General features: G+C 42.9%; 1 protein-coding gene across 1 annotated transcript in view; it reads right to left on the bottom strand.

Moving 5' to 3' along the window:
• Slc9a7 (solute carrier family 9 member A7) overlaps window positions 1-11372 on the bottom strand; it is a 160048-nt gene extending 148676 nt beyond the window's left edge. The window contains 1 exon segment of the mRNA XM_052171878.1: window positions 10870-11372. Within this exon segment, the coding sequence (XP_052027838.1) occupies window positions 10870-11194 (325 nt within the window). The 5' untranslated portion in view covers window positions 11195-11372.
• Between the last annotated feature and the right edge of the window lie 1835 nt (window positions 11373-13207).

Raw genomic sequence — 13207 nt, 5'->3', positions numbered from 1 at the left:
TGGTTCTGGTCAGCACAACATGAGGTACTGTATTACAGGGTTATGTCATTAGGAAGGGTGAGATGCACCGATGTAGAGCTACAATCTCATGTTGTGATGACATCCTTCTAAAAGAAATTAGTAGCTGTGTATTCTCTTCTAACAGCCATGACTTCACTAGCACTAAGGATTTAAAAAAAAAAAAAAAGAAGGAAAGAAATCAAGCACACAACAAATTACTATATTAGTGTATCAGTGATTTTATTAAAAGCTATAGATTTTACATTTGGATGGGCACGAGACCTTAATTCATTTATATTGTCTTCACTCCATTAAGAAATAAACTCCACCACAGACCCAAAGAAGCTTAAGTAACAGGGAGGGCCCAAGGGAGGATGATTGAATCTCACTCAGACGGGGATATAAAATAGACATTGGAGGTGGGGGGAGGGAGGGAACTGGGTGGAAGAGAAGGTGGGGAGGGGAATGGGGATAGGAATCAGGTGTAGGGAGGGGCAGGAGAGGGCTGGGAGAGAGAATGGAGATCGGTGAGAAGGCATCTCTGGGACTGGGGACAGGGAAGGGTCCTGGAAGTCTGTGGAGGTAACCCTAGCTGAGACCCCTAGCAGCTGAAGATAAGGAGCCTGAAGTGGCCATATCCTGTAGGCAGGTGAGGACTTCCCATGGAGGGAGGGGAACACCCACTCATTCACAAAACCTTCAACCCAAAATTTGTTCTGCCTACAAAATGTGCAGGGATAAAGATGGAGCAGAGACTGAGGGAATGGCCAACCAATGACTGGACCAACTTGAGACCGATCCCATGGGAGAGCGCCAACTCCTGACACTATTAATGATACTCTGCTATGCTCCTTTACAGGGGCCTCCACCCAGCAGCTGATCAAAACAGATGCAGAGACCCACAGCCAAACATTGGATGGAGCTCAGAAAGTCTTGTGGGAGAGTGAGGAAAAGGATTGAAGAAGCCAGAGGGGTCAGGGTCACCACCAGAAGAGCTACAGAGGCAACTTCTGGGCCTATGGGAGCTCACAGGGACTGAACCGGGGAGCATGCAGGCAGTGGACCCAGAACCCCTACACATTTGTAGCAGATGTGCAGCCTGGCCTTCCTGTGGGTTCCTGAACAATTGTAGTAGGGGCTGTCTCAGAGTCTGTTGCCTGCCTTTGGATCCCCTTCCCCTAACTGGCCTGTCCTGTCTGGCCTCAGTGGAAAAGGATACACTTAGTCCTGCTGCAACTTGAAGAGCCAGAGTGGGTTGGCGCCAGTGGGGGATCGCCCCATCTCTCAGAAGAGGAGGAGAGGATAATGACAGGAAGGAGATGTGAGGATGGGACTGAGAGGACAGGAGGGAGTGGGGCTGCCAAGGGGAGGTAAAGTGAATTAATTAATTAATGTTAAAAAAAAGAAAGAAACTCTAGATGTAGTTACTCAGAAGGCAGATAATTCATGAAGTATGGAAACAGTTTCTCCCTGCCATATTTTCCTGGTCTTCACTAGAGATTTGTGCCTATCCAATCAATCACCCCAGCTCCTGGCACATGTAATGAAACTCCAAGTGCTTTCAAGCAGTCAAAAAATGCAGGAATGAATATTCCATCTTGTCAAAGTGTTGCTCACTTCACAGTCAACCACAATACAGAGGAGATTCCAGGCTAGTAATTAACCCGTACAGTCAACTTTAACTTCATTGAACACTACTCTTATGAATTTGTTTTTTGTTGTTGTTGTTGTTATCTTCTTTCAGGAGATGTTTGCTTTTTCACTTCATTATTTTTTATCTCTTAAGAAATTTGTTCTTCAGCAATCTCATACAAATACACACACACACACACTGAACTCTCATTACTGTTTCCCCCACTCTCTTTTATCTCACTCCTGCTCTGAATACCCGACCCTCCACCTTCTAAGTCCCTCTCCCACACTCATATCTTTTTGTTCTATGATCCTCTGAGTTCAACCAGGACTGTCTGTGTGATCACGGGTTTGAAGCTATGCTTTGGAGGTGGGAAGGCTCTGCAGATGGGTACACAGCTGACTTGCACCTATGACTGAAATTTACTGAAAATGCTTGTCCAAATCAGTTATCATTACATACAAATAGCAATATTCTAATAATAACTCATTTCTAAAAGGCTAACTTGTTGTGGTACTATGGTTTGACCAAGGTTTTTGCCCATGGGAGGCAGAGCCTGTACCACTAAGCGATATCCCCAGCTTTTTTAGCTTTTGTATTTTGAGACAGTTTTATTAAGCTTCCCAATCTGGCCTTGAACTCACTCTGTAGCCTAGGCAGTCCTTGAACTTAAAATTCTCTTATACCAGCCTCCTAAGTGTTTGAAACTAAGGGCCTGCACTACCAGGCCTGGCAAAAAAACTTAACATTTAAGCTAGAATATATGTTTTCAGGGTAGAGACATGACTAGGTTCACAACCAATTTGTATTCCTACAAAAAAATCTTTCATTATACATAATGTTTATGTGTATATATTATATAATTATTGATATCTCAAACACTATGTTACATATAATATTCTGTACCTTATCTTCTCCCACAACATTATTATGTGAGCAGTCGCCTTATAAGAATATCTCAAACATCTCTTTTCACTGGTTGTATAATAGTCTTTAATTGGAATGCAGCATCATTTAACTAGTCCATTCTTGGTGAGCATTTTTTTCCTTCAACAAATATACAATGTAATATTATTAACACAGATTTCTGGAGGACAAAGTATAGGGAGGGAAATTGCTAGAAAAAAAGGGAAGGGTAGGTGCACTGCAACTTTCTTCTAGGTAATAGCAAATATCACACACAAAAAAATATATAACAATATGCAATTCTCACCATTAACTGTGCCTTCATGCATCTTAAAACAATGTCAGGCCTCTACTGAACAAACTTCAAGAAGAAAAGCTTGATGGGCAGTGGTAGCACACGCCTGTAATCCCAGCACTCTGGGAGGCAGAGGCAGGCAGATTTCTGAGTTCGAGGCCAACCTGGTCTACAGAGTGAGTTCCAGGACAGCCAGGACTATACAGAGAAACCCTGTCTCGAAAAACCAAAAAAAAAAAAAAACCAAAAAAAAAAAAAGAAAGAAAGAAAGAAAGAAAAAAAGAAAAAGAAAGAAAAGAAAAGAAAGAAATCATACTGAAAGTGGGCAGCACCCAAAGCATATTAGAAACGTTATAATTAGGGTAATACTAAACTCTAAGGTGACAGACACATGCGTGATGCGGACAGTGCTACATACTTTGTATCTATTTACTCCTCTAAATTCTAAAGTAGCATGATTTTGAAGTAGGCGCTGTAACTGTTACAGAAGTAGGCGTTGTAACTGTTACAATAACATAGATGAGGATACTAAAACATAAATTGGGCTGGGTGGTGGTAGCGCATTAATCCCAGCACTTGGGAGGCAGAGGAAGGCGGATTTCTGAGTTCGAGGCCAGCCTGGTCTACAGAGAGAGTTCCAGGACAGCCAGGGCTACACAGAGAAACCCTGTCTCGAAAAACAAAAAAAAAAAACAAAAAAAAAAAAAAAACAAAAAAGCTTGCCAAAGAAATCACAAGTGTTAAGTGAGAATGGAAACTAATATTTAACAAGGTATTTTTTTAGTTTTTTGTTAATTTTTATTTTTATTTTTTATTATATTCAACACAATATATATTTTTATAATAATCATAAAAATAATGGACATGTTATTAGATGAACATAAAAAATAAAAACTTTTGTTTGTTTAATTTTTAGTAGAGATTAAAATCTTAGCTCTTACTGTGGTAGAAAGCCAAAATAAGAACAATTTTTAGACATTGGAGTTCATTGTAATTTACCAAGTTATTAAGCATGAATCTCTGCATCTTAACCTTTTAGAATACATCAACCCTATGAGATGAGCAATTTTATCCATTTCTCAAAAGAGGAAACCAAGGTTCAGAGAGCTTACCCAAAGCCATACAGCTTTATAAGTAGCAGACCGGCAATTTGAATCCAGAGACATTTGTTACCAAAGTGGGACTACTCTAAACTTGGGCCAAGGCAAGAGGTTCTTTTCATGGGAACAACTAATCAACCGAAAAAAAAGGTAGTGCAATTTTTGGACACAGGTTCTTAATTCTCAGCCTGAATGAATTGGCAGAATAGGATACTGGTAGAACGGTGCTGAGTATGTCTATACGTGCAATTCCAGAGCAGGGAACTAACTACTAAGAGGTCAAGATCTACACTGAATGTGGGCAGCGCCACCTAATAGGCTAGAGATCCAGATGGAATAAAAGAGAAAACAAAGGAAAAATCCTACAACTTCAGTATCTCTCTCCCTGTCCCTCCTCTACCATAATGTAAGCTACTTTACCATGCAATGTCCTACCTGTCACGAAAAAATTTCTAAAACAATGATCCAAAGTAAATCCTTCCTATTCTAAGCTATGTCTCTCAAAAAACGGCAATAAGAAGGTCTCACACAAATGTAGTACTAGAGAAGTGAGGCTGTTACCATGACTACCTGATAATGCAGGAGGGAAATTGCTAGATAAAAGGGAAGGATAAACGCTGTGCAACTTTCTTCTAGGTATTAGCAAATAGCACACAAAAAATAATGAGAGGGCAGTGTATGAAACTGAAATCCAAGATGCAGTGGAGAGCCAAGCACAGATGCATGCAGGAAGCAGGGCCTGCTCAAGAGAAAACCCATACAGAGTACAACGAGCAAGCCATTGGCTTTGTGAGAAGAATATGAAAACGTTTGAAGCTGTGGACTGAGAAAGCCTAGACTGCGGTAAGCAGAGTTTGGGGGTGAGTACAATCGGAGGTCAGAAGACCATGTTGCAAACAGAATGAAGCAAAGTTTCAGATGGAGACGACTCTCTTAGAAATTGGATCATAAGGCATTCATGTTACATTCTGACAAATAATTTGCCTATATTTTTATACCTGTCCTGAGATTTTTGTGGAAACTGTCTTTTATGACAATGAACCAATTAATCTGATGGAAGACCTTTGAAAGCATCAACACCATTCAAACTGTAGTATGGACACTTCTGGAAGCTCTTAGCTAGGTTTACAATGAGAATGGGAAGAAAAGTGAAGAACAGAAAGGTCTGAAAACCTTCCAATACCCCAAGAAAAGTCTGTGAAAAGATATCGCCTAGGAAGGACTGATGTCTGAAAGGATTAAAATAACTTTTAAAATAATTAAAAATTAAAGAAATTGTTCTGGGGCTGGAGAGATGGCTCAGTAGTTAAGAGCACTGAATGCTCTTCCAGAGGTCCTGAGTTCAATTCCCAGCAACCACATGGTGGCTCACAACCATCTGTAATCAGATCCTATGCACTCTTCTGGGGTGTCTGAAGACAGTGACAATATACAGACATACAATAAATGAATAAATCTTTAAAAAAAAAAAAAGAAAAGAAATTGCTTTGCAGTTAAAGGAGTTTCCAGATGACCCAAGTTCAGGTCCCAGCATACATTTCAGGTGGTTCACAAGAGCCCAAAATTTCAGACTCAGAGAATCCAACACACTCTTTCTAGCCTCCTCAAGCATCTACACAGATGTGATACACACACACAAATACATATAAAAACAAAAATCTTTTTTTTTTTTCGAGACAGGGTTTCTCTGTGTAGTCCTGGCTGTCCTGGAACTCACTCTGTAGACCAGGCTGGCCTCGAACTCAGAAATCGCCTGCCTCTGCCTCCCAAGAGTTGGGATTACAGGCATGCGCCACCACAGCCTCGCAAAAACAAAGATCTTAACCAAAAAAAAAAAAAAAAAAAAAAAAAAAAAAAAAAAAAAAACCTATCTTTTAAAAAGTCTTTCAAGCTGGGCAGTGGTGGTGCATGCCTTCAATCCCAGCACTCTGGAGGCCAGAGGCAAGCCAATCTCTATGAGACTGAGCCCAGCATGATCTAAAGAGCCAGTTCCAGAACAGCTAGAACAATTCAGAAAAACAAATAAACAAAATGGTCTTTCAAAACCAGCCAAGTATTTTGTAACAGGACAGTAAGAATAGTGCAAGGGGTATCTTAAGGATTGACTAGACCCTGACAAATTGGAGTCTCAAGCGTGACAGACTCTCGTGTTATCCAAGTGATTCTCAGGGTCATTAAAGCTTCCTCCAAGCCTTCGAAGGACTATCTGGGAAGCTAGGTAATGAGTGGTAGGCAGCCCTTGAGAGGGCAGTGTACGAAACTGTGGAACTGAAATCAAAGCTGCAGCGGAGAGCTAAGCACAGCTGCAAGCACCAAGCAGGGCCAGCTCAAGAGAAAACCCATGTGGACTACAAGCAGCAAGCCTATAGGATAGGGGTAGGCAGGGCCATCAAACCCTCAGAGCTCATGTCACACCACCACATGCTGGCCATAAAGCTATAGGACTCTCAGACTGTGCTTAGCAATCCAGGTCCAATCAGCAACAGAGAAGCAGCACAGAAACCACAACCCATAAAACGTACACTGGGTGATCAGTAAATCTTCACAAAGCTGGCAGGGCAGACATGGAGAAAGGTGAATTAAGAAAGCATGTGGTGGGCAACTATGGCACAATGATATTATTGTGGATACACATCAGTTGACACAAAAACACTATAGAGGAAGTAGAACTACCGTAAATGTGAAAGAGAACCACAATTAACTAACAGTCTGTTATTTCGACTATACAGATGGACATGCAGGATCCAGTTAACTTCAGAATGGTTCTAAACCACCTACAGGGACAATCAGGAGCTCCCTGGCCTAACATAACAGGTTAGACTATTGCTGTGCTAATTCTTTGCCCACATGTCTACAGCTGACATGTCAAGGTCTGGGGGCTACTTTCAAAATCCCTGGAAAGTGTAGCTGCCTTGGCCTCTTATCAGGGAAGAATGATCATAAGTGTCTTTTGGTCCTTGTCTTTTACCACAAACGCTAAACATTCACAGTGTGTCTCTTATTGTCTTAGGTCTTCTGTACCCAAGCAAGTACTCACTACTACAGGATCTATTGGTGTAAACTTCTAATGTAATAACTATTCCTTGGAGACAGTGGAATGTTATGCTATGATTTAAATAGGAAGATGTGGGTGTTAAATTGAGTGGTGTAAGAAGCATACACATCAGCCAGGAAGTGGCGGCACACGCCTGTAATCCCAGCACTCTGGGAGGCAGAGGCAGATGGATTTCTGAGTTCGAGGCCAGCCTGGTCTACAGAGTGAGTTCTGGGACAGCCAGGGCTATACAGAGAAACCCTATCTCAGAAAAAAAAAATCCAAAAAACCAAAAAAAAAAGAGGCATACCCTGGTGTTAAGTAAATAATTACACCACTTTTATAGTTCAAAAATCAAAATGGACAAAAAAGTTCATGGTGACATCTGTCTTGACACAAAGATCACAGCTATTGAGGTTCTGTCCCATAAGGAACCAATACCTAGCCTGATATATGTAGGCATATATATATATATATATATGCCTAGCATGTTACATATACTTCCAGAGATATTTATAACTATGCTAGTTTATTTGTTTAATACTAAAATACTTCTCTCAGATTAAATATCAATTCAATAGAAAAAAGGTGGAAGACTCCTGGGTATTTACTCAAAGGATTCCAAGACAAGATACTTGCACATCCAGGTTTACTGCAGCCCAAGTCCCAAGAGCTAAACTATGGAACCAACCTAGGTGTCTGTCATCAGAGGAATGGATAAAGAGAATGTAGTATACATATATAATGGAATTTTACTCATCCATGAGTGTGCTGTGTAGAAAATGGTATGCAGCTGCATATTATTACAATAAGTAAATTAAGTCAGACTCAAAAACCAAATATTGCATATTTTCTCTCATTTTTGAATCCCAGGCTTCATAGATGTAACATAAAATTATGCATATATGCATGACATGAAAATAGAAGCTTGGATGTCTAAAGCAGGAGTTCTCAATCTGTGGCCATGACTCCTTTGAAAAACTTCTATTTCCAAAAATATTTACATTCAAAATATTTACCATTCAGAATAGTAACAAAATTACAGTTATGAAGTAGCAACAAAAATAATTTTATGTGTGGGGATCACCACAGCATAAGGAACTACATTAAAGGGTCAAGCATTAGGAAGGTTGAAAAAATGCTGGTCAATGGAAACAAAGATAAATGGCAGGACACAGGAAGAGAAAAACCTGGAGGATTCAGCAGAGTATGAGGAGAACATTGTCACTGTGTACCAAACACTTGTATTAAAATGTTCTTACAAAATCCAGGACTGTGTTCAATGCATATATGCCAATAAAATAGATGACAAGAACGAGACTTTCAAAGGACTTTAGGGTTTTTGGATTTCACAATTGAACATTTTCATGATAAGCATTTTAAATTTGAATTGTAGTTTCCAGAAATTAATATGCATACCCAGCACAGAGCAGATACTCAACAAGTGCTTCCCCTAAGCCTTCCTGCCTGCATTAGTCAGAGACAGGAGGACAACTACTCACTTCCTCTATTGACGTTGAGAAATAAAATCTGATTTCTTTGTCTGTGAGTAGACACATGTGTGCGCACAGGTATGTTCAGGTATGCACACCAATGTGCATGTGCATGTCAGAGTTTCCTTCCTTATCACTAATAATCTTGAGGATATACTGAAAAAATTAGCTAATCAAGTAACATTAAAATTCAGATTTGGATAGAGAAGAAGATTGAAACAGAAGATCAAATATCCTGAAGAAAAATGTTTTCTCAATTACAGAACAACCCACATCAACATACCAATATTTGACATATCTCAGGATATCACACACTGACAAAATAAATCTCTCAATACATTTAAAAGCAGCAAGAAGATCCCAAGACAAAGGACAAACTTATACAGGTATATTATGAGATTTATAGCGCAACTATCCACAAAATGAAACAGCATCCTAGCATGTGGTCCCAGTGACTGAAACACTGAGGTGAATTTTTGAAGTATATATCAGCAAAAGAAAAATCCCACTGTTGCTTTTAAGCCTTAAGATAAAGATGACTGTAGCTGGGTGTGGTGGCTCATGTTTGTCATCCCAGTACTCAGGAGGCTGAAGCAGGACTGTCCTGAGGTTCAAAGCCAACCAAGGCTACACAGTGAGCTTTAGGACAGCCTAAGCTATTGTGTGAGACCCTGTCATGAACAAAACAAAAGCCAAAGATAACTGTTACTGATTTCCTATGAACATAGGATAACCCTCAGAGCATATCTCTATATCGTCATTTATTTTCTTTATCTTTGAACATGCATTCATGAGCCCACCAAATGTACTTCCTATTTCACGTTGTTCTCTAAAAAGTAGGGTCTGAGTTCTATAAAATAAATATATTCTCATAGATTTGTATAAACATACAAAGGCAGTCTTCATTTCCAACATGGCTCTGAGTCAATAACCTAAAATGGCACCGTGCTTCAATTCCTCCCTCACTCTCTGCTCGGGAAACATCTCAGTTCACCTGCTTTCCTCATGTCACTCATTTGTGACCAAAGAGCACAAACCACAGTGGCTCCATGAGCAAGGATGGAGGCCAAAGGCTGTCCTGAGACCTGTGCTTTCCGATAACCAACTAGGTTTTTGGTTTTCTGGTTTCAAGATCCATTTAGGCCACTACTTCCATGTCAGGAAGATTCCTGACAGCACTAGTCCCTTATACAATTTGTCTGAAAGGGTTTGGTAGCCCTGGCTATTAATAACTAAACAGGAACCATAAGACCTGTAAGGCCCAAGACCAAGGGGAATTTCCACATTAAAGATTAAGCTACCTGCTTTCCATTCTCTGTCAGGGATCCCTGAATGGAAACTGAGTGGAGTATACTGTGATGAAGTAAAATGCTCTGGCTTGCGAAACAGTCAGTCAGAGTCTCCGTGTGTCTCTCTCTCCACTAGAGGATGCTGGGGGGAGGGGGAGGCGGTAACACTCCTGAATTAAATTAAAAGAGAATGCTTAGCTGTAGTTTGGAGTCCATGGGGGTGGGGGGGTGACAGGAGGCACACAGAGAAAACAGAGGATGACTCAGATTGTGGTTATTATCCATGTCCTAACCTTACCCATGTAATATGCTGTGTGCTACTAAATCACTAAATCCAGAAAGGATGGTGGGATCAGCCCATCCTTAACAAAAGAGGGCTGACTTGAAGATTAAAACAATCACTTTTCCCTCCACACACTCAGAAATGTATGTTCATAGTTGCTCCGAATTACATTTTAGGGTTATAAGAGCTACTACCCCTTGGCTTGCAAAAGGCAAGGAAACAGGTATAACTTCCCAATGAGACATAAGGGTACCTGTCTCTAGCTAGGCCTGACATTGTGGTGTCACCACTCTGGGTCTTAAACCACACTCACCTTTCACTGTATTCCTCATAGCACTTTATTAACAAGAAATGAGAGAACACAAACATCAGAAGTGGGCGCCAACCTGCGATGACCACCATGAGCAACCCAAGGCAAGGCTTACACTCAGCCCTCTTGCTCACCGCTCCATGGCCTGTCCCCTGGGGTGACACAGATCCCTGGGAAATCCCCAGTACCCTCTGCAGATCTAAACTGGGGCGGGGAGTGGGGATCGATGCTGATGAAGAGCAGCACAACAGAGATAAAATCAAGCAAAGGGGTCAAGGAGCCACCTCTGTGTCTCTCATCTTGGTTCCTAGTAAAGAAACGTTGAAACGGGACAAAAAATGCTTTTTAACCGTAGCAGATAGCCAGAAAAATGCAGACAGTTGACCTTGGAAACCCACAGCGTCTCAGCGGGAAACGCAAAAGAAGAAACTCATTTGTAAGTGAAGCGGGAGCACTGCGCGGCACTGCGCGGGAGCACGGCCGGCCGCTCTAGGGATGTGGGCCCGGGCAGTGGCAGGGGACTCACCATAGATCATGGCCAGCCCAGTCTCATGAAGGAAACGCACCCGGCGGTGCTTGAAAAGCCAGATGGTGAGGATGGTGAGGGTGAGCAGCAGGATGAAGGTGAGCAGGCTCACGCTGTCCTGCCGGTGGCTCTCCTCCGCCTCCTTCTCGGTGGCAAGCTCCTCCATGGCGCTGCTGTCCTCAGCCGCCGCCCCAGAGGAGGCCGCGGCCCCAGCCCGCAGCCCCCGACCCAGCAGCACGGGCAACAGTGGCAGCAGCAGCAGTCGTGGCGACAGCCCCCGAACACCTCTCCCCGGACCCGGGCGCGCAGCGTCACTAGGCTCCATGACTCCCGGGTCGCCCGTGCCTCTTCCACGCGGGGACCAGCAACAGCCCGCGCCGACGGCAGCTTCCCGCGGTGCCGCGGACCTACCCGGTGGCCACCGCCGCAGCTCCTCCTCCCGCTGCTCGCGCCTGGTCGGGGCTGCGCCAAGCTGCGGGGGAGGGGCGCGCGCAGTGCGCAGGATCCCCAAGCGCCGCCCCCCGCCCGCGCACCTGTTCGTCCCCCGCCTAGAGGAGCGGCAAGGCCACCCCGCTGTCCGGGCGGGGCGAGCTCTATCCTCCTTCTCTGCCAGGCGGCCAGCCAGCCCTTCCGTGGCGCCGAGCTGCTGGCCCTGTCCAGGCGTACCTGGTCAGACTGTCTGGGGTCGGCTAGCCAGTTCCTGAGTAGTAGCTGCCAAGCCACCTAAAAGGGACGGCAGAGGTCATTCACTCCTAGCAAGGAACATCAACTTGGATCGATTCATTGCTAGGTCTCCAGACCTATCCTTGCGCCACTGCTATGAGTTTGAAGTCACATGGGTCTGTGGCCTCTCCGAGCCCAGTAAAGAGGGGGCTCCCAGGAGTTACAAAGCCACGTCACTGTTCACTCACACACACACACACACACACATCCCTCGATTTTTCTCACCTTTTGGGATGCATCCAGAGTCTCAGGACTCCCCAGAGTCTTTTAGGCATTATTCAAAAAACTGTTCAAGTCAGCTTCAGGGTTGTAAGGGTTGAGAGCAATGAAATAAATGAGGACCATTTATCCTGATGAGCCTTTTAATGATGTCTTTCTGTTAACTCCAAAAAGGAAGCTTTAGTTAAACTTGTAGGATCAAGGCCAGCTTCGAATTAGTACAAGGTCTTCAGAAGACAAAACCTCTTGGAACAAATTCTAATCACTAGAATAGTGATTCTCTAGACTAATGAGAGCAACCACCTTGTATCTCTAGTCAAGGAAGAAAAGAAAGCTTAATATGTTCGGTCACCTCCTGATGTTGAGCACTCTATTTACTGAATCTCCCTCTCATATCCCTACCAGCTGCCCATGCTTTCTGGGCCAGAGGAGTTTTTTTATAGTCAAGAGAATTTTCTAAAGAACACAGGAAAACTCTTCAGAACATATCTCCATCCTCTCTAGGTGAGCATTTAGCCAAAACTGCTTAGTACCTTCTTTATACCATGGAATCTCTTCATCTTGATTTTAGCCAGGATCTTTCCCTGCTCCTCCACAAATATATGAGACATGACAAACAAGAACCACCTCGCTGAACCTAGTCCGTGCCTCAAACTGTGAGATAATAAAATGATTGGACATGTTTTAATTGACCATACTATTTGAAGATGGCTTTTTCTAACAGCAGACAACCAGATGACTTACATAAAGTAGTTACTTGGGAAGAGCATGAAATCTCACCCAACTATTCACAAATATATACCAAAGAACACACATTGTTATCCATACATAGTTTTATTTGCAAACTAGCTTATGCAACCCAAAGCTTTTGATTCCAATTAACACAAACTAATCCATGCGACTGATTTTCCCCAGGTATAGGCACGGTGGCTCCATGCCTATAATCCCAGCTACTCCAGAGGCTGAGGTGAGAGGAATTGAATTTGGGAGTTCAAGTTTAGCCTGGGCAACATATCAAGATTCACCTGGCCATTCTAAAACAAACGTGAGCAAACTGCATAGAGAGGCCATTAGGTATTCGGAAAAGAAAATGGTGACCGGTCACTTCATGAAGAACAGCAAAACTGAAGCAATTCAGGATTAGCAGTGAGTTCACCATTCATTTTTCTTCCAGTCACTGCAATAGACTCAAGCCGACCTAGACAAGCGAATTGACATGGACAAAGAGAGCTCCAGAAAGAGGAGGAAATGGGTCTCCTAACGCTCAGAGAGCAGAGAAGAAATGCCATTTCTTCCTTCGTGATCTGAACGCTATGGCAGCTGTGCAGTGATGGAAGCAGTACCTCAAGCAGTCAGGCTGACAGGAGTGGGCACAGCTGTGCTACTGTGGTCCCAA

The sequence above is a fragment of the Apodemus sylvaticus genome, chromosome X, assembly GCF_947179515.1.
Source record: "Apodemus sylvaticus chromosome X, mApoSyl1.1, whole genome shotgun sequence".
NCBI lineage: Eukaryota > Metazoa > Chordata > Mammalia > Rodentia > Muridae > Apodemus > Apodemus sylvaticus.
The sequence above is the reverse complement of the archived record's forward strand: the minus strand, read 5'-3'. Positions and strand labels throughout refer to the sequence as shown.